The following is a 22,882-nucleotide window of genomic DNA, read 5'->3' on the forward strand; positions in this document are numbered from 1 at the left end:
CATCGTAACGCTTGGATTATTAGATGGACAAAAAAATAATGTTAAGCAAAGTATGTGCCCCTAATAATTTTAATGGCATTTTTGTCTCTCATATTAGTGATACTCATAAGTACATAAGTATTGCCATACTGGAAAAGACCAAAGGTCCATCAAGCCCAGCATCCTGTTTCAAACAGTGGCCAATCCAGGTCACAAATACCTGGCAAAATCCCCAAAAAAGTACAAAACATTCTATACTGCTTATCCCAGAAATAGTGGATTTTCCCTGTCCATTTAATAATGGTCTATGGACATTTTCTTTAGGAAGCCATCAAAACCTTTTTTAAACTCCGCTAAGCTAACCGCCTTTATCACATTCTCTGGCAACGAATTCCAGAGTTGATTTACACGTTGAGTGAAGAAATATTTTCTCCGATTCGTTTTAAATTTACTACATTGTAGCTTCATCGCATGCCCCCTAGTCCTAGTATTTTTGGAAAGCGTAAACGCTTCACATCTACCCATTCCACTCCACTCATTATTTTATAGACCTCTATCATATCTCCCCTCAGCCGCCTTTTCTCCAAACTGAAGAGCCCTAGTCGCTTTAGCCTTTCCTCATAGGGAAGTTGTCCCATTCCCTTTATCATTTTCGTCTCCCTTCTCTGCACCTTTTCTAGTTCCACTTTATCTTTTTTGACATACGGCGACCAGAATTGAACACAATATTCGAGGTGTGGTCGCACCATGGAACGATACAAAGGCATTATAACACCCTCATTTTTGTTTTCCATTTCTTTACTAATACTACTACTACTATTACTACTACTATACCTAACATTCTATTTGCTTTCTTAGCTGCAGCAGGTTTTAACGTATCATCGACGATGACACCTAGATCCCTTTCTTGGTCTTTGACTCCTTGGGCGCCCAGGTTCCATTTCAGAATACTAGGGTAACCTGGTATCAGTGTACCTAACGTTTACATGCTTACAGTTACACCAACTGTGGGTGCCTAAATTCTGAATTCTGCAGGTAATGTAGATACAAACGAGAGGCAATGATCTGCAAATAGCAAACCAGCACAGCAGAAAGCAGATCAATCGGTGTAAGAAGTAGGCAACTTATTAACACAGACTCCCGACGTGGTCACGTTTCGCCCTAAGGCTGCGTCAGGATTTAAAATGAATAGCAGATAGAACAAAACTTTCCCCTAAAAGCTGAATTCAATCCAAAACAGGAGATGCTCCAAAATAACAGCAGCACTTCCTCTTCACCAGTAGAAGCAGTGAATCTTGCAAACCCAACGTGGGCCATGTTTTGCCCTTTCAAGGGCTGCCTCAGGTAAAATACTAAAAACAATAACCAAAGCAAAATGTAATCATAACTCAATAACATAAAGACTTTGAACAACTTAGGCCCCCTTTTACAAAGCCACACTGGCAGCTGCTGGTGTGGTAATGCTGACCCAGCCCATTCACTTTAAATGGGCTATGTTGGCATTGCTGTGTGACTTTTGTAAAAGAGGGCCAAAATGTAAGGGGTTCCGGTCTAATTATTGTGTGCACTTACAGAAAAAAAGTTTCAAACATCATGCAAATAAACATTTACAATAGATATAAATATAGATATAAAATATACTTTACAAAAATAATAATTGGTGCGTAAAAAAGAATAAAAAATATAGAATAAAAAAAAACATGCCTGTGTAATATAAAAAGGCATAATGGTGTCAGTAATGTAAGGTGAGTGACACCATTATGCCTTGAAAGGGCGAAACGTGGACCATGTCATGTTTGCATTAACAAAACATTTGGATCTGCTCTTTTCTCTGCATCATTACTGGTGCAGATCTGAAGTGCCTCTCAAGTATTCTATGTTCTGTAAGTTATGTGCATAAGTGGGAGCTCTGCCCATATGTAAGCTCCCTTGCATTTGCATGCTGTATAAGTTATGCACACCATTACTGAATAGTTCTTAGGTGCTCTGCTGGCACTTTGTGGGTAAGTGTACACTTAAGCGTGTAAGTGCTTCTATTTTACACATTTACTTGTGCAAGGGTTGAGTAAATGCAGCGTATTGCCATCTCATTCTATAACATGTTGCCTAAATTTATGAGCAGACTGCACATGCAAATTTATAGAATACTAGCAGTTAACACAGGTAAATGTACTCTTACATTTGTAAGTGGTAGCTGAACGCTCAGTGTTATTCTAGAATTGATGTACACCACTAGCTTAGCACCTAAATGCAATAATAGTGAATACCAAAGTTCTTGAAAGTAATAAATATCGTGAACCATTTTGTCAGTATTCACTTTTGCTCACAGTTAAAACAGTAATCATAAGTCAAAAAACCTCCTTTAATGAATTAGTGTCCAAAAATAATATTTTTTTCATATATGTACCCACATAATCTCAAACATATTCTCAATAACACAAACAGCTCTTATCTTATTGCAGCCCAACGATGTGAAGTTTATAGTCAGGATCAAAAATAATTGCACGCAGTGCTGTAGCTTTCCACAGTCTCGAGCAGATAAACAGGACAGTGCAGGTCCCAATGGGGACCCGTTTCACTTCAGGCTTCTTATGGAGACCTCACTATACAAATATCTACAAACAAAAACCAAAATCAGTATTCCAAAAAATAAATTGAAAATTTCAAGAACCTGTCTGACTGAAAAACATACTTTACTCAGTGCTACCTGAATGCAAATGTTCAACCAACATCAAAGATGGCGCCAGTTCTCAAAAAGACGCCTTCAAGAAAAGAGCCAATCACAACTCAGTGACGTCATACGGTTCACTGATTAAAGAAACGCTGCCTATTGCAGCACCATGTTCAGTCCAAAGGCGTGTAAGTTTTCAAATAAAAAATTCCAACGTTCCTGTTGAAGTAATCGCTTGTCAGTTTCCCCTCCACGAACTGCCAGACACAATCAATTACCCAACATTTGAAGGATCCAAAATCATGTTGAAACTTCCTGCAATGAGAAACCAAAAGTGCCCTAAACTTATTTATATTACAAGATCTATGTTCACTCAAGTTGAGAGCTTACGCACAGTTTTTCTCACATCTGGAGGGGCATTTTCAATATGATGTCTAAGTCCGACTTTGGACGTTTTGCAAAAAACGTATAAAATCTAAATAGAAAAGAAGGTCATTTTCGAAAAAAAAAGTTTATCTTTTTTTCGAAAATACTGTGAACGTTTTGTGATTTGGACGGGTTTTTTAGATCCATTTTCAGAAAAAAAAATGTCCAAGTGCAAAACGCACAAACTCAAGCCATTGGGATGTAGGAGGAGCCAGCATTTTTAGTAGACTGGGCCCCCTGACGTCCCAAGACAGCAATAGGGCACCCTAGTGGGCACTGTACTTCATAAAAAGCTCCTAGGTACACATCTCACCATTGCTCCCTTATCTTGTCTGCTGAGCCCCCCAAAACCCACTACCTCCAGCTGTACATCACTACCATAGCCCTTATGGGTGAAGGAGGCACCTATATGTGGGTACAGTGGGTTTCTGGTGAGTTTTGGAGGGCTCACAGTTTCCTCCACAAGTGTAACAGGTAGGGGGAGGTAGGGGTCCACCTGTCTGCAATGCACTGCACCACTACGAGACTACTCCAGGGACCTGCATGGTATTCTAATGAGCCTGAGTATAACATCTGAGGTTGGCATAGAGGCTGGCAAGTAATGTTTTTCATCACATTTTTGGGGGTGGGGGTGGGAGGAGGTTAGTGACTACTGGAGGAATAAGGGGAGGTCACCCCTGATTCCCTCCAGTGGTCATCTGGTTATGTAGGGCACCTTTATGTACCTTATTCGTTATAAAAACAGGTCTAGCTCAAAACATCTTAGTTTTTAGTCCTGGGCATTTTTGTTTTGTTCCATTATGGCAGAAAAACGTCTAAGCCTTAAGAATGCCAAAATCCCTCCCTGAACATGCCCCTGAAATGCCCCCTTGAGCTTTGGATGTACTTCTGATGGACTTCATAGAAAAACGGCTAAAAATAGGTTTCGAAAAAACTGAATTGGACGTTTTTGAGAGAAAAAACTCCAAATGCTGCATTATGCTACTTTTTAGACGTTTTTTACAAAATCCCTATCACCTCCCTAGAAAAGGAGGAGAAACGGGGAAGATTACACAATATAAGTCTAAGCTACCGATGAGTGGAAAAACAATGTAACCCTTAACAAAGGTATGTGACCCCCTCTGTGTATATCAAGCTCTTACACCATCATAGGCAGTCCATCGCATCCACAACCCTGGCCCCTTGTAAAAGCCACAGCATGCATAGTTTAGATGTGCAAAACCACAGTTTACACGTTGGCTGTTTATAAATGCTGTTTACATGTGTAAAAGCCACTCAACCCTTCTAAAATGTCCTCCCTAGATGTTGAAGTTGAAAAATATTTTACAGAATTAGAGCATTTTGTTATATTTCTTAACTGTGTGAGCAAGGAACACTTTGGGAAGGGGATGGAGGTTGGTCTGTTTCTGCAAAATGATTTTTGTGATTTACTGATTTGAGACTAGTTATTTTCCTGCATCTTTTCTGTATCTATTTGGTTTGTTGCTTTATTTTAGAGTTCAGGGCTCTGATGTACTTCTGTTTTTTTTTTTTTTCTAATTTCATATGGAGACAGGCATGATAAATCTGCTTATTATCTAGTTTGCATTACAATATTGTGTTTTCTTTACTTTGATTTCTGATTTTCAATAATTGCTTCATGAGTAATTAAGCACCGTTGCTATGCATTTCAGTAATATTTTTGGAGAAAGGCAGTTGTGTTCATACTGAACAATATTTGCAGTACTAGTAAAAAAGGCCCGTTTCTGACACAAATGAAACGGGCGCTAGCAAGGGTTTCCTTGGGGTGTGCATGTTTGATGGAGTGTGTTTGAGAGTGATTGTGTGTGAGAGAAGTGTGAATGTGTTTGTGTGAGAGAGAGAGTGTGGGTGCGAGCGTGTCTGTGAGAGAGTGTGTGTGTGAGAATGAGAGTGTATGCGAGTGTGTGAATGTGACACAGTGTGAGACAGAGTGTGTGGTGGTCAGTGTATGAGAGTGAGAGAGACACTGTGTGTGTGGGAGAGGTACCTCCCCCCTCCCTCTGTGTGGTCACAGGACCCCTCCCCCCTTCTGATTCCACTCTCCCCTTCCTCTCATGTCTCTGGACACCCCCTTTCCCCCTCTGGTCTCGGTATCCCTTCCCCCCTCTTCTTTCTCTCACACAGTCATGTTCGTGCTTGTTTGTGTCTGGCACTCTCTGGGACCTTGAGCTGGTCTTGGATGTATTTTGGAGACAGTGTCGTTATTTTTTGCAGGCTTGGGAGAGGCGTTTCTCTTTTGCTGCTTCTAGAGATACCTCCCCCCCTCCCTCTCTGTGGTCTCAGTACCCCTCCCCCCTCCTCCTCCCTCTTCTGTCACGCAGTCATGTTGGTGCTGCTTGGTTGTGTCTGGCACTGTCTGGGACCTTGAGGTGGTCTTGGATGTATTTTGGAGACAGTATCGTTATTTTTGTCAGGCTTGGGAGAGCTGTTTCTCTTTTGTTGCTTCTGTACTGAATTCTTTGTATCGGCCCGGCAGATGGGCATGCTCCGTTGCTGTACTTCGGGTCTGGTTCGGTTGCTGTAGTGCTGGGGCCATCGAAACTTCCTCCGTCTCTGGACAGCGAATTTTGAATCAGATGTGGGAGTGGAGCCGTGCATTCCCCTGTTTGAAGGGGTGAGACTTGTGTGTTATTTTTTATCCAAACGCCACTGCTGCTTTTTCTTCCTGTCCTCCTCCTGCTCCTCTGCGGCGCCGATTAAAGCAAGGTGGTTTAGAAGTCCGTGTGAGTGTTTGGGAGGGGGAGCTGAACTGGGTGCGGATGCGGTGGCTCGAGCTGGTAGTGCTGGCGTTTGCAGGAATCTCTGTCAGCTGATTTCCTTCCTGGGTTGCGTGAACGCCAGCTTGGAGAATCACCGCATCAAGACAGAGCTTCCAGAGTAAGGGTGGCGATGTAGAGGTGGGTTACTGGCGGTCTTCGCCTGCGCTTTCTTTGCGGTTGATCCCCGTGCTGGTACACTGTGGAGGAGTGTGATAGACTTTTTCTGGCTGGCCTGGAGCGACTCAGTGACTGTTTTTTTTTTTTTGCGGTTTGTCGCCAAAGGGGGGGAGGGCACTGACAGTTGATTCCTAGGCAGGGTGAGGAGTAGGGAAACATGCTCCGCGTGTTTCCCTACTCCTCCCCCTGCCTGGGAGATTTTCTGTTTTGCGTCTGTGCTTGCGACGTCATCCGAGGCTTCACCCAAGGCACAGCCAATCAGTAGTGCAACACGGTCGGTGAGTGTCATAGCTCCGCCCTCGACGTCATCACATTTGACGCATTGGCGGGGCAGACACTCCTGGACTAAAATCGGTCTCTGCCGCCTCACTTTTAGAACGTTGGGAAAGTGAGGCTTCATTAGTATGTTGGAGGTGCGTTTTATATAGAGAGATGTGTGACAACCAGTTGTAACTCTGATGTAGCAGAACACTCAAATCTTCCCCTCTTTTCCACAAAGAGGAAGATTCTGCTCCTAGTCTAACCTTGCTCTACAGTGTCATTTAGTGATCAGGTGGTGTCTTCTCTTGTTTTTTGGAGGAATGTATAAAAGACCAGTTTAGGTAGCCAATGGTTTTTCTCTCCTCCTTCCAGAGGAGCTTTTGTGAAAGACGTGTACTGCAGGACCCCAAGGGGGGGACTCAACAGCCCACACTGGGGTGCAGCCTCCATGATGGCCACTTGGCTATAAAAAGCAAGCAGCTGCCCCTAAACTGACTTGGTTCAGCACTGGAAGATGAGTAAAGGAGAAGAGAGAGAAATACCAGTGGAAAGTGCTCTGGACTGGTCTGGTATAGATGACAAGGAAGAAAAATTTACGTTCTTACCTGAAAATTTTCTTTTCTTTAGTCATACCAGACCAGTCGAGAGCACTTCCCTCTGGTGTTTTCTTTCATTCAATATTTATTCACAGATATTGCCTCTTTGGTTATCCATTTCATCATTATAGATGTTTCACATCTCCTGTTTCTGTGGATTCTGTTTATCTATGGAGCATCAGCCTCTTTTTATGATATAACTCGGGCTGAGTTCTTCAGTGTTCATAACTATATATCTTGGAGCACCAAAGCTTGGGTATTCGAAATACTGAACATTCCAGGCTGCACAGTTCCCTTTAGGGGCAAATTACTTGGAACTACTTTTCTCTGTCTCCATCCACTGGTAGATGGACATAACCCATTAGTCTGGACTGGTCTGATATGACTAAAGGAAAGGACATTTTTTCTTATGCTTCTGGTGCCTTTCTTATTTGCATATGGTGAAATGGTTGTCTGATAATGTATAAATAAAATCTTTAAAATATTCTAGTTTGTTCAAAGGAATATTTTTTTGAAAAATTTGGAAAATAGGTTAACTAGATCAGGGGTTCTTAACCTATCTTGGTTCCCACACCTCTTTAATTGATCAATGAAATCCTCATACCCCCCTTGCCTAAACTATATGTCCACTAGTGACTGACAGTTACATATGTTCCTAACTGCTAACATGTCACTAAAATTATAGTAGTACACAGTTATACTACCAGTAAGTGTCCTAATAACTGTATTTGCTTTGTCTAGAAAGTTTAAATAAATTGCCTCAGACTTTAAGACCCTTCTGTACCTTGTTTGGCCTCTTTCTACACCTCTTGGAGGTGCAAGTACCACCAGTTAAGAATCTGTGATCTAGATCAACAGAATTAAAATCGGTGTCTTTGCTTTTTAAAGATTCCATTAATTCAAATAAGGTATTGAGGTGATACAATCAAAATTTTTATATTTTATATACCAACAACGCCCCATGTCCCAATATCCATAGGCAGGCAAAGCCAGTAGAGACCATTTCCAGCATACTGAATTGCTGCAGTTACAATAGGACAGAGAACTTTCCTTTGATAACCTGACTAGTTCCCAACTGGAACATAATTAGACTTCCAACTGAGATACAAGCTGCCCAGAGCTCTTTTTTTTTTTGTCCTGATGATTTGTCCATGCTCTTGTTATCAAATAAATTATTTTTTATTACTGTCATTTGTATAGTACCGCCAGATGTACATGGTGCTTTACAGACACATTTATACTAGGTAGTCTCAGCTTCTTGACGCTTACAGACAAATAAAAACAGATGAGTAATATAGACAGAACTTGGGAAAGTGGGGATTGGTCTTTGAGTTTAAAAGTAGAGCCAGTTTTAAAAGAGAGAGAATGTAATCAGATCTATTATTTCTAACTAATATTGGACAATAAGTATGTTTTCAATGAAATGATTTTGACTATACACCGTATTGGCCTTGAAGAAGCCAACCAGATGATCAATGTGGAATAGTGAATTAGACGAGTAATATCTGGGGATAATCAGGTTAATACCACGTTTTGTTTTCTGTTTACTGTTTGATCTCCTTGTCTTGTTTCACTCTCCCTATTTAGTGGTCTAAGGAAGAGAATAGAATTACCTGACTGAAATAATTCCTATATATTATTTTCTCTGTATTTCCGGCAAGCTGTTTTATCGCTTGTAAAAATTTAAATGGTTATAAATACATTTAAAAAAAAAGTGGAGCCAGTTACAAGGAGTGATGTGACCTAAGTATCTCAGAGCTGGGGTACTGAGTCTGAATAGTGGTGAGTCCAACTGAAACATTAGTTTGCCTAACCCACCTTAGTGAAATCAGCAGCAAAATATTTGTCTGAGAGAAAAGAGCAAGGGGTAGATGAGAAAGGGGGGGGGGGTAGGTGGGAGGGTTTGTTAAATTATTTTTGCGTACCCTTTAGTCTGGTCCACTCACATGCATTACCCCATCTGCTCCCTCTTTCTGCTGATTTTGCTGCAGTTCAGCACCACGATCAGTTCCTGTGACAGATGCAAAGATCAAAACTAGTACATTTCCAAGATTGTCATTCGCTCATTCCTGATCTGAAGAAGGGGTACCTTTGAAAGCTCATCAAAAAATGTATTAAATTAGTCCAATAAAAAAGGTATCATCTTATTTTCTTTTCTTTCTATTTATTACCAAAATTATAAAAAGCACTAAAAGGGCATTCTGTAATCTAGGCAGCTGTATTTACACACCTATTACATATGTAGAGGAATAGAACACTTGTTTTTAAAAAGGGCCTACACAAAGGAGGAGCATGGGTGGGGCTTCTACTTACATGGGTGTTGCCTGTGTCCCTCCACATTTAGTTGCCCGCTCTTACGCCAACTCTAAGGCTGATGTAACTGCAGGCCAAGCGAAAAAATGGAGCCAAAAGACCTCGCTCAGATGGTGTCCACAGCAAAGTCTTTCTTTATTCAAATCGATAAAATCAGCGACCCAACACGAGTCGTGTTTCGGCCCTATCGGCCTGCGTCAGGGGTCTAGGAATTTGTTATACAGTATATATTCCTAGAGCAGTTGGATTACAGTCAAAGCTCATATGGTTTCACACTCAAACACACTTGCTAGACCCCTGATACAGGCCACGCGGTAACTGGGCGGTAACTCCATTTTGGCGCACGTTGAGTGCACGTAGATGATTACGCAGCTTAGTAAAAGGGCCCCTTAGAATAAATAGACAAATTGAATCATTTTTTAATGAAAAGCTTACTAGGGTAATAATTACTCCACAGTTAGTTACATGTAGTTTTCACATGACGGTTGTTAAGTGGTTCTGCTAGACAGCCATAAACTTACTATTATGAGATGTTTCAATTCTGAAACGTGGAAGAGCTCAGCAAAGAGAAGGCAATTAAAATAATTTAATAGTTGTAAGAATTTATCCATCATTCCTTTTTTATTTTGAATTTGCCAAATATTATGGCCCTGTGCATGGTTTTGTCCAAAAAGAATTATTGGGAATACCTATATTAGATAAAGTGTGGGACACTGAACATAATGGGTTGCATATTGGAACATCAGGTTAGCAGTACGAACACTAACTGTGGTGGATATGCTCTAAGGGGGGGGGGGGGGGGGGGTAAAGAAAAGGCCAACTTTGGGGCAAATGATGCTCCATGTGAAAACTGTCAATAGTACCTCCCCAATTGAACCCCAGACATTATTTAAATACATTTATTAATCACATACTCTCCTTGCAAAACCAGGGTGATCTGCAGCATTAAAATATACAATAAGACAATTAAAAGCATACAAACATATCAGAAAACACTACACAAATACATGATATTACTCTCAATACATTGATATACCATAATAGCCATTAAGTATTCATGGTTCAATGCCAAGCTGCTTAAACCATGTTTGTTTGCTTATTATAAGTATTTGCTGTGCTGCCTTTTCTAGTATACAGGTCAAAGTGGTTCACAGTTAACAAGAAAAACAGTAAACACAGATACAGCATTGAAAGGAGTGGCTTAGTGGTTAGGGTGGTGGACTTTGGTCCTGGGGAACTGAGGAACTGAGTTCAATTCCCGGCACAGGCAGCTCCTTGTGACTGGGCAAGTCACTTAACCCTCCATTGCCCCATGTAAGCCGCATTGAGCCTGCCATGAGTGTCAAAGCGCAGGGTACAAATGTAACAAAAATAAAATAGATACTATTGGAGATTCTACATGGAATGTTGCTACTATTGGAGATTCTACATGGAATGTTGCTATTCCACTAGCAACATTCCATGTAGAAGGCTGCGCAGGCTTCTGTTTCTGTAAGTCTGACGTCCTGCACATACGTGCAGGACGTCAGACTCACAGAAGCAGAAGCCTGCGCGGCCACATTGGTGATCTACAAGGGCCGACTTCTACATGGAATGTTGCTAGTGGAATAGCAACATTCCATGTAGAATCTCAAATAGTAGCAACAGTGGAGGAGTGGCCTAGTGGTTAGGGTGGTGGACTTTGGTCCTGGGGAACTGAGGAACTGAGTTCGATTCCCACTTCAGGCACAGGCAGCTCCTTGTGACTCTGGGCAAGTCACTTAACCCTCCATTGCCCCATGTAAGCCGCATTGAGCCTGCCATGAGTGGGAAAGTGCAGGGTACAAATGTAACAAAAATAAAATAGATACTATTGGAGATTCTACATGGAATGTTGCTACTATTGGAGATTCTACATGGAATGTTGCTATTCCACTAGCATACACAAACCAGGACTCTTAGCCACCAACTTCAAGAAAGTGCTAGCAAAACAGTTCACACCAGTATAATGTGGCAGATCTATAATTTATATGTATAGAGTACCCTCAGATATAAACCACTGTAACTGCAGTCAATAATGCTGCTAAAAAGTGGCATAGCACTTCTTTCATTGGGTAACTCTGACAATTTTTTGGGGAGAGCAACATATGCTCATTTTTTTATGCATCCCAATCACCACAGTGCTATAAAATCACTTGTAACTTTTAAAATAGTATATACTAGGTGAAAACTGTGCACTTATCTTTTGAGTTCTTGCCTCCCAGGCAGAACTATCTTGCCTTGTTAAAACATTTATCAGTTGCCTTTCCCTGGAACTGCCCGACTCCGCGGGGTTTCAATCTCTTTCCTCAGGGACAAGGGTTAAGGCTGCATAGATGTTATCTTCCTCCTTCTTTGTTGCTTCTTTTCTTTGTTCAAGCAATCCACAAAGGCCTTGTTTTGTGGATTGCTTGAACAAAGAAAAGAAGCAACAAAGAAGGAGGAAGATAACATCTATGCAGCCTTAACCCTTGTCCCTGAGGAAAGAGATTGAAACCCCGCGGAGTCGGGCAGTTCCAGGGAAAGGCAACTGATAAATGTTTTAACAAGGCAAGATAGTTCTGCCTGGGAGGCAAGAACTCAAAAGATAAGTGCACAGTTTTCACCTAGTATATACTATTTTAAAAGTTACAAGTGATTTTATAGCACTGTGGTGATTGGGATGCATAAAAAAATGAGCATATGTTGCTCTCCCCCCAAAATTGTCAGAGTTACCCAATGAAAGAAGTGCTATGCCACTTTTTAGCAGCATTATTGACTGCAGTTACAGTGGTTTATATCTGAGGGTACTCTATACATATAAATTATAGATCTGCCACATTATACTGGTGTGAACTGTTTTGCTAGCACTTTCTTGAAGTTGGTGGCTAAGAGTCCTGGTTTGTGTATACAAGTGGTTGAATGTTACCAGAGACATTGATATTGTAAATACGTTTTCTGTTGGTGGCTATTCCACTAGCAACATTCCATGTAGAAGAAGGCTGCGCAAGCTTCTGTTTCTGTGAGTCTGACGTCCTGCAGGACGTCAGACTCACAGAAGCAGAAGCCTGCGCGGCCACATTGGTGATCTGCAAGGGCCGACTTCTACATGGAATGTTGCTAGTGGAATAGCAATATTCCATGTAGAATCTCAAATAGTAGCAACAGTGGAGGAGTGGCCTAGTGGTTAGGGTGGTGGACTTTGGTCCTGAGGAACTGAGTTTGATTCCCACTTCAGGCACAGGCAGCTCCTTGTGACTCTGGGCAAGTCACTTAACCCTCCATTGCCCCATGTAAGCCGCATTGAGCCTGCCATGAGTGGGAAAGCGCGGGGTACAAATGTAACAAAAAAAAAAAAAAAAGAATGCCATATGTCAAAGGACAGACCAATCATTCAGCCAGAAACACAGCAAGAAGTCACTGGGAAGACTGCTCGTTTGGACTGGCACCTCAGTTACACACAGTATCTGAGAGGGGGAGAGCCATATGGAAGTTCATAGAAATAGGTTTTAAGATAGGACTTAAATTTTGTAAAGGAGTGTTCAGATAGAAATGAAATATGGAAGGTCATTCATTCCACAGCTTGGGTGCTAAGAGAAAGAAGGCAGAGTTCCTAGTAGATTCATAGTGAACTTTTCAAAGAGTGTAGGCAGTATGAGGGCAATGAGCGTCAAGAGATCAAAGTGAATGACCCGAGGTATAAGGAATAAGCAGAGATACAAAGGGGTGCCAGGTAAGGAGCATCATTCTCAAAATTAGGAGCATAAACTGTAAGCCCTCCAGGAACAGGAAAATATCTACTTTACCTGAATGTAACTTACCTTGAGGTAGAACTGAAAAAGGCATGAGTTAAATCCAAATACCTTCTCTTCCCTTACATAAAACAAGCAGTTTTTAGAAAGTTTTATAGGCACATTGTTATAAAATAATTCGCCAGATGATCTGTAGTATCTGTGCCTTAAATGTGTTATTTTGTTCCAATATGTTATTTACAAAATTGATAATCTTTCTAATATTCACATAATGTAGATTTCTAGTAGCCATACTGGTTCTGAAGAAAACTAGAGTTTGGTGTAGGTTGTAATCTTGGGGGGGGGGGGGTTGGGGGTGGAAATGTCTTAAAAAAAAAAAGCGATAATGTAGGTGGAGTTTCTGGCCTTCTTGAAGCCTTAATCAGATCTGTAGTAGGACACTTGTTGAAGAAATTTCACAATTATTCTTTGCCTCAGTTCCAACTTCATACGAGGTTCAGACCGAAAGAATACTAACAGAGCACAAATTGCACCCGTATTTCAACTTCCTTTATTGTACAGACACTATCAGCCCCAGGCTTTTTCAATAACCCTTTGAGTAATTTTCCTTTTCAATTCACCCAAGAAACAATAAACACAGTTTGTAAACTCACAGCTTAAAGGCAGTTCATGAGATCCTCTTTGCAAGAAATATTCATCCTTTATGTCACAGTTCCAAAAGGCAGTTCATAAAATGTTTTTAACAAGAAGCAGCAACACTCCCGAATTGCTAGTCTTCCTGCTTCCTTTCCTGGCCATAATACCTGTTTGAAAAGCATGTTGGGAATCTCTACCCTACTTGGCTTTAGAGGCTTCTCCCCCAGGACCCAATAACCACCTGTTATATGAACATCAACTTTTAAGATAGGCTCCTTCTAATATACTCATGTTTCACATTACATCTTTTGCTTACCCCTTTGAAATGTATCACACCCTACAAAGCTTCTAGTTTATAGTATTATGGAGCTATCAATTATGAAACTAAAACTTTGTTTGAACTCTCTTATGAGCTGCAAGTGGTGCTAATGTTTTATTGCATTAGTTACATGATTGTTGGAAGTGGGAATGCGTTTCATACCACAAAATGTACTTTTGATTTGGAAATTTAAGCACAAACCCCTGGATTCTATATAGCTCGCCTAGAGAGCCGCACCAAAATTCAACCATATTCTATCAGAATATTCTATCAGCTTAATAAGCTAATCAATATTGCTAACAGCACTCAATGAGCAATAATGAACACTAATTGGCAATAACTAGAATTTACAGGCACAACTCGCGCAGCATATTCTGTAACACAGTGCGCTTAATTTCTGATGAGTGCAGGTAAAAAGGGGCATGGTTATAATGGGCATTTTTTGGGCATTCCAAAATTTACACATATAGTTATAGAACATGGCCCAGTTCGTGTAAATCTACTGGCCGAGATTTATGCCACATTTTCATTGGTGTAAGTGGAGGCACGTAGTTTTAGATGCAGAGATATCAACTAAGCCTGTTCTATATACCGCGCCATGTAGGTGTTGCTTCTAGAATACGCTTAGTCGGCATTGATTTCCGCGCCAATTTTTTAGGTGCCCTATATAGAATCTCCCCCAAAGTGGCTGCATATATTTGCTTGTCTTTTGCAATTTTGATTAATTTTGTGTTTTTGTGTGTAGATTTTTCTCAAGAGTGATCGTGTTGCCAGAATGGTCCACAGTGGAGGGTGCTCTGCAAATGACTTCAGAGACGTTTTCAAGAAAAACATAGAAAAAAGAGTTCGAAGTTTGCCAGAAATTGATGGATTAAGCAAAGAGACTGTTCTGAGCTCCTGGATAGCCAAGTATGATGCCATATACAGAGGAGAGGAGGACCTGCGTAAACAACCAAACAGAATGGCATTAAGTGCTGTGTCGGAATTAATTCTTAGTAAAGATCAGCTTTATGAAATGTTTCAACAGATTCTGGGGATCAAAAAATTTGAACATCAGTTGCTTTATAATGCTTGTCAGGTAAGTTCTCCATCTCTCTAACATTTTCACAAACATTCATTTTGGTAGACATTTATGAACAGTATGTGCTAATAACATTAGCATGTGCTAAGCCATTTGCTGCAGGACCCATAGGAATAAAATGTGTCCTGTGACAGATGGTGTGGGCTAGTCCTTAGTAAATGACCTCCTTTATGTGTATAAGGATGAATTTTCACTAGAGTCTTTAATTGAAGGGCATATTTCCAAAACTTGCACTAATTCTATATTGGACAAAAAAGATATAGTGGAATTAGAAAAGATACAGAGAAGGATGATGAAAATGATAAAGTGGATGGGACGACTTCCCTGTGAGGAAAGGCTGAAGCGGCTAGGGCTCTTCAGCTTGGAGAAAAGACGGCTGAGAGGAGATATGATAGAGGTCTATAAAATAATGAGTGGAGTGGAACGGGTAGACGTGAATAGTTTGTTTACTCTTTCCAAAAAATACTAGGACTAGGGGGGATGCGATGAAGCTACAAAGTAGTACATTTAAAACGAATCGGGAAAAAAGTTTTCTTCACGCAACGTATAATTAAACTCTGGAATTTGTTGCCAGAGAATGTGGTAAAGATGGTTAGCTTAGCTTAGTTTATCTCTCTCGTGAATATTCGTTATGGATATCCTGAAACCTGACAGGCTGGGGAACCTCCAGGATAAGGTCTGGCCTTTCTGAGCACTGATTCCCAATTTAACCAGCTAGCTTTCCTTGTGTGCATGCCACACATAACACACTCTGCTTATTCTGTCACTTAGCTCTCACTTTCTGCCCTCCTTCCCATTGATTCAGCTCCTCACCCACCAACCTCAGCTTATTATCGTCCTTCTACCTCTCCAGTTTTTCTCCAGTTTATTTCATCCTGCCCCTCCCCCTAGTTTAAGCCTCTCATGAATGTCTTGGTTCCCCCTTCCTCCAAATCCGTCCTGCTGAGCTTTACTCCTGTTCAGTACACTTCCAGGCTGAACACCCTTTTCCACTACTGACCCCCTCACCTCTATCTCTTTAGCCATCCTCCAGGTCTGGCATCGTTAGCTTTTAATAGCACATCCTGTCACCTTTTAGGTCTGATTCAAACACCTCTCTCTTTCAACTTTGTGGACCCAGGGAGCTACCTTTTTCTTGCTTTCTAGGTCCATGCTGACTGCACAAATGGTTTCTTTTTCTGATGCTGTGGATCCATTCAGTTGCTTATTTCATCCTTTTCTGATTAACATTGTTGCCTTCAGCAGGAGATTCTGTGCAAATTCTCCATTGCACAGGTTTCTTCCAGGCCTAGTAAATCCAGAGTCTGTAATCCAAAAAGGCAGTTGTACCCGGGTGAAACATTACTCTAAGAATGTTCAGACTCCCAGGATTCCAAATAAGTAGAGCAGTGGCAGAATTTCAGCTTCAGTGAGCTGGCTTAGATCTTAGGGAAGTATCAGTAAATGTATATGCATTCTAGCCAAGGCTGCTTATTCTGGGCCAGATGCACCAAACTTAACGAGCCAGCAACATGGTTTTTAAACTAGTTCTAGCCAGTTTAGCATGCAAGTAGTAAACCGGGACATGCACAAAAGGGTTCTTCGAGCCATTTTCCTGTCACGGTAGCAGCTAACGAAAACGGAATGCAAAGCTATTATAATTAGCTAATTACTATTATAATGTGCATGTAATGCGATGGACTGCTGTTTCTGACTTCATGCACAAAAGCAGTCCCTACCTTTACCGTGGAAATTTTAACGGCAGGTCTGGACCTGCCGGTTCTTCATAATCACAAGTAGGAGAAGGGGAGAAAAAAGGCAGGGAAGATGGAGCGCACAAAAAAAAGTACACTGGCTTACACGCAGCTTCTTTGCGTGTATGAGAGCCGTGCCATGATTCTTTTCTCAAATGACATTTTACTGGCAAGAAATGGGGGTGGGGGGGGGGAGTAAATGTAAAGCATAAAAGTAATGGTGACTTCAAAAAATGCAAGGAAGACAAGGGTCAAACAGCCTCTGCTGGGAAGCAGCATCCCCCCATGCTTAGAAGCACAATAGAGAGGGGCTAAACAAATTGGACAGTGTCAGCCTGGGATGTCCCGCCCACTCACTACTGGAGGGGGACACCAGGAAGTTCGGATCCAATCAGCTCACAGCTCTAGAGTGATGTCATCAGGGAAGCCCTGCAGGGAGGAGGAGTTGGGATAGCAGCCAGCCAATGCGAGTCCATCTTCAGGGAGATGGGCATTCCAGGATGTCAGCTGCCAATAGAAGGAAGCAGCAGGAACAGCTGGGGGTGGAACCATGCCCTGATGCTGATTCCTCAGAGCCGAGAGCAGCAGCAGCAGGTAGGCAGGGAGCCCCAACACAGTGGGTTTGTAGTGGGTTTGGAGGGCTCACATTTACCACCACAAGTGTAGCAGTTAGGGGTGGATGGGCCTGCGTCCGCCTGCCTGAAGTGCACTGCACCCACTAAAACTGCTCCAGAGACCTGCATACTGCTGTGATGGACCTGAGCATGACATTTGAGGCTGGCAAAAAATATTTTTAAAGATGTTTTTTTGAGGGTGGGAGGGGGTTAATGACCACTGGGGGAGTAAGTGGAAGTGATCCCCGATTCTCTCCGGTGGTCATCTGGTCAGTTTGGGCACCTTTTTGTGGCTTGGTCGTAAGAAAACAGGACCTAGTAAAGTCGTCCAAGTGCTTGTCAGGGACGCCCTTTCTTTTTCCATTATGGGTCGAGGATGCCCATGTTTTAGGCATGCCCAAGTCCCGCCTTCGCTACGCCTCCGACACGCTCTGTGAACTTTGGTCGTCCCCGTGACGGAAAGCAGTTGGGGATGCCCAAAATCGGCTTTCGATTATGCCGATTTGGGCGACCCTGTGAGAAGGACACCCATCTTACGATTTGTGTAGAAAGATGGGCGTCCTTCTCTTTCGAAAATAAGCCTGATAGAAAGTCTGAATGAATAAATATTAATAAATAAATCCCAAAAGTCTAAACAGTATGGATGGTGGTGCTGTTGTGCATCTCTGGTTAAGACAGGCACTACTACAGCTGTTTTCAATGCACCATGATCTAAGGGTCAGCACCAGAGCTCTGGAGTTGGAAAGCAATTTTGGGTGAAGCCGGAGTTGGTAAGAATGTGCTGACTTGGATTTCAGCTTCAAAATAAAATGACGTTATAATATATGGTAAATTTATCAGTTTATATATTCAGGTTCTTTGTTCAAACTTCAAGTAAATACATTTTTTTGGTTTATTAATCCTAATTTTGTGCATAAAGAAATATTTTCTGTTTCTGTAATTATTCAAACTTCTCTTAGATTTACTATACATAGTAGAAGTTGGAGTTGGAAAATAGAAAAATAGAGGTGTCTGAGTCAAAGGTTGGTGTACTGACTTCCACGTCCTTGGTCAGCACACTAGGGCATTTCATCCAAGGTTTTTCCTTAATCCCTTTTTCTCCACATCTTCCTCACACTCCTAACACTTTCTCTAGTCCAGACATGCTTTCCTTATAGATGACAAATCAGGATAAACAAAAATCTAATGTCCTGAAAAAACCTCAGATACTCTTTAAAAATTAAAAAGGAGCTGCCTAGTTTTAGCCACTATGAATGCATGCAAATGCCAGTATTTTAGTTATTTGTGTGCATAAGTGGCCACTTATAGAATATTGCTTTGTCAATACTATTGTCACGTCTGTGGCCGTGACCACCCTCTCACCCTTACCTTATTTCTGGGGGTCAGCATCTGTGCTTGCTTCTGTCTGTCTCTGTGTTAGTTTTGTCTCTGGCTCTGTGGGCTGATAGCTTCAGTAGACCTCACCTGTGTGGGCTATGCCTCTCTGAGGAGCCAGCATCTAAGATGGCTCCCGCTTGTTTTGTTCCAGCTTCCAAGATGGCTCCTGCTTGCCCTTCCTGTGTGTTCACTTCCTATGTGTTCCAAGCCTCTCCTTGGTGTGAGGGTGTTCCCTGCTCCTGTCCTGCAGTAGGTGACATCATCAGTGAGAGCCTTCATAAGGAAGTGCTGTGCTTGCATTCAGGGCCTTTGCATAGTAAGGTGTTATGTCAAAAGGTCGTGAGGTTAGTGAGAGCACTGTTGCGCTGCTTCTTAGCCTTTCTCTGGGGCTCTTGCCCATCTGCTGTTTGGGTCTGTGGACTGCTAGTCCTTCCTTTGCCTTGCTCTGCGTTTGGAGTCTGAAGCTTCAGCCATTTTCTCTTTGTCTGTGTTTGGAGCTGCTGAAGTTTCAGCCCTGACTCTGTTTTCCCTGGTGTATTCTTCTGCCTGCTGCCTGTCTCTGACTATTGCCTGCACCCTGATATTCTCTGCTTGCTGCCTGGCTCTGACTATTGCCTGCACCCTGATATTCTCTGCTTGCTGCCTGGCTCTGACTATTGCCTGCACCCTGATATTCTCTGCTTGCTGCCTGTCTCTGACTATTGCCTGCACCCTGATATTCTCTGCTTGCTTGCTGCCTGGCTCTGACTATTGCCTGCACCCTGATATTCTCTGCTTGCTTGCTGCCTGGCTCTGACTATTGCCTGCACCCTGATATTCTCTGCTTGCTTGCTGCCTGGCTCTGACTATTGCCTGCACACGGATATTCTCTGCTTGCTTGCTGCCTGGCTCTGACTATTGCCTGCACCCGGATATTCTCTGCTTGCTGCCTGGCTCTGACTATTGCCTGCACCCTGATATTCTCTGCTTGCTTGCTGCCTGGCTCTGACTATTGCCTGCACCCGGATATTCTCTGCTTGCTGCCTGGCTCTGACTATTGCCTGCACCCTGATATTCTCTGCTTGCTGCCTGGCTCTGACTATTGCCTGCACCCTGATATTCTCTGCTTGCTGCCTGGCTCTGACTATTGCCTGCACCCGGATATTCTCTGCTTGCTGCCTGGCTCTGACTATTGCCTGAACCCGGATATTCTCTGCTTGCTGCCTGGCTCTGACTACTGCCTGAACCCGGATATTCTCTGCTTGCTGCCTGGCTCTGACTATTGCCTGAACCCGGATATTCCCTGCATGCTGCCTGTCTCTGACTACAGCCTGCACCCGGATATTCTCTGCCTGCTTGCCTGTCTCTGACTATAGTCTGAACCCTGATACTCTCTGTGTGTCTCTGCCTAGCTAGTGTGTATATCCTGAATCCTGTCTCTGCCTAGCTAGTGTGTATTTCCTGAGTGTATATCCTGAACCCTGCTTCTGCCTAGCTAGTGTGTATATCCTGAGTATATCCGGAGTCCTGCTTCTGCCTTGCTAGGGTGTATATCCTGAGTGTATATCTTGAATCCTGTCTCTGCCTAGCCTTGGTGTACGTCTTGTCTCCTTAGTCTGTCTTCTGTTTCTGGCTTTGTGGCTGCGTGTAGCTCTCAGTCCTAGTCTAGTTCCTTGCCCAGCCTCCCTCGTGTATCCTAGACCCAGGGTGGGTCCTCTGGATCTTCAGTTCCTGCCTTTCCTGCAAGTCCTGCCGGCCACCCGCACTCCGGAGCTCAACTCTGGAGGAACGGTGGTCAAGCGCAGGTGAAGTTGTTCCTGTTCTGCCTGTTCTAGTGTCCGGCCTCAGTTACTACTCCAGTCCAGAGTTCCAGTCCTGCTCCTCTGTGTATCCAGTTCCAGGGTGGTCTTGCCTGCCACTGCCGCTCCTCGGCAGTGGCCCAAGGGCTCACGAATTCCGGTCCTGCCTCGCGGACCTGACAACTATTCTGTCAAGTTCCAGGACAGCACTACTTGTACTGGTGATGCTATCACTGGAAATCAGTGTCCTCTACATCCATTTGCTGCTTAGGGAGCACAACTTGTTTGGACTTGTCTAGCAAGAACAAAGGAAGGAAATTAGCAGGTAGGAGAGACTGATTTAAAAATGCATGTAAGACCTAAAACAATAGATATTTTTTAAGCCTTTGTAATTTGTCCCAATTTCCTCTTAATAATATGCAAGGGGAAAGTTATTTTGAATGTAGATGGAAATGAAACTGTAAAGAGCCATTGTAGTGTGAAGATAACATGTTCACTCTTGTAGTCTCCCATTTTTTTGTATGGTAATGATGATGGACAGGAGAGAGGAGTTCACAGCTAAATTTATTCATGAAACCTTTCTGCAGGCAGAATCTAAATGAGATCTTTAGACTTAATGGGGGAAATGCAAAATCATTACAGTTTTGTGAATTAATGAATGAGCAAAATATATCAATTTACATGCTTGCATTAAGCAATTACATAATTAAAACTACTTTTTGCTTCCCTAAAATATGCAGAAATATATTTACACAGACTGAAGAGGAGGCATGGAAATAAAATGCACAGAAGTCGCAATAGAGTAAAACATGTACGCAAGTAGATATTTCTAAAATTGTAGCTAGTTCTACTTGTAGTCTTAATGGGGACATAGGTGTCAGAATGGGAGGAGCCACAGATACCATGGTACCCCCCCTCCAAAAAAAAATTCCTTCCCTCCCTCTCCCATGAGGTGTTTTTCTTACCTCCCTTCTCTGGGGCTGTGACACTATAGACAGCCTAACAGAAGAGGCATTGCCACCAGCGAACTTGGGGCCTTGAGTTTGCACAGGTTCTCAAGGTTCCATGCCCACCTAGCCACAATGTCTCTTCTCTTATGCTTACAATATGAGTTTTGAGTTCTTGCTCTGGTTTCTGCTTAGCAGATATCAAGTTAGTCAAACTATATATCGCAGTGGAGGGACGAGATGGTGTGTTGAGAATGCTACGCGTTTCGTACCGCCTGCCTTCTGGTAGATTTTCCTATAATCCGGTTCTGCAGAGCGCTCAGAATGCCTAAGCACCAAGGGAAGGTGAGGTTTCCCACCTGCTCCTCCTTCACTTTGTCAGATGGAGATTGCAGCTTAGATGCAGCCAACATCTATACCGGGTGGATCCACCATTTAGGGCAAGAGGAAGAGCCCTGAGCTGGGGAACGATGTTTTGCTCAGCCCATTAGGTTCTGTTACTCCTCCAGCTCCTCTGTATGGCCTGGCGCCACAGTTGCAGCACTTGGAACAGACACTGTTGGCAGCCTCTGCAGGAGAGATCACATCGGGTCATGCCCTGGATGGATTTCCAGTGGCAGCGAGAGCAGATTTGATTCAAGCTGCTGGAGGAGTTGAGGAACCATGAGAGGGAATGAAAAGTCCTCTGTTAGAGAGACCTTCAGAAGTCACTCTAGACTCTCTGTGGTCGGCCATGGAGTCTCTCAGTTGTATTCCGGGGTACTTCTAGCAGTGACAAATTAATACACAATGGATTAAGAAGCTTGAAGATTTGTCTACTCAGCGTGCTTTAAAGCTGGCGGGGATGGTGAAGGCCTGCCAGCTAAATAAATACAGTGCATTCGCAACCCCCCCCCCCCCTTTCTCAGCTGGTTCCTTCCTAGAGCCGCCAACACTGTGACTTCTTGTGCATGCTCTGAGCATGTGTGAGAACTCCCGGTGCTGCTGACTCTGCAGGAAGGAAGCAGCCAAGAAGGAGGGGAGCAGAGGCACTTTATTTATTTGGCTGGCGGGGCCTCGGCATCCCTGCCAGCAAAAATATGGTTAGGGCATGAAAAACATGTTTAATGTGGGATATAAATGTCATAAATAAGTAAATAAACAAATAGATAGATAGAAACTCTGAATGTTGAGCACCTGATTCTCATAACATGTCCATTTTAGTGGCCCTTTACCAGGAGAAAACAAATCTCTGCACAAATACAATACGTGCTAGGGGTCCAAATGACACACTGATTACGATTTATAACAAACTAGCCGTTGAGCCCGTAAAAATGGGCTAGTATAGGAAAGGGGGGGTTGAAAGCCCCTTCCTGTCGCCGCTGCAAGGCCCCCCCCACCGCCGAGCTCGCCCCCCCCCCCCCCCCCCCGAGTCGCTGCCACCCCTCCATCTGGCCCGGGCCCTC

The 22,882-nt window shown here is 42.9% G+C and overlaps 1 protein-coding gene across 5 annotated transcripts in view; it reads left to right on the plus strand.

The window, feature by feature from the left end:
* Positions 1 to 22,882, plus strand: part of CADPS2 (calcium dependent secretion activator 2) — a 596,794-nt gene that overhangs the window by 147,423 nt on the left and 426,489 nt on the right. For all 5 annotated transcript variants that reach the window (XM_030215887.1, XM_030215888.1, XM_030215889.1 and 2 more), the window contains exon 3: positions 14,653 to 14,985. In XM_030215887.1, the coding sequence (XP_030071747.1) occupies positions 14,653 to 14,985 (333 nt within the window). The remainder of the gene's footprint in view (positions 1 to 14,652; positions 14,986 to 22,882) is intronic.

Source organism: Microcaecilia unicolor, chromosome 10, assembly GCF_901765095.1.
Source record: "Microcaecilia unicolor chromosome 10, aMicUni1.1, whole genome shotgun sequence".
NCBI lineage: Eukaryota > Metazoa > Chordata > Amphibia > Gymnophiona > Siphonopidae > Microcaecilia > Microcaecilia unicolor.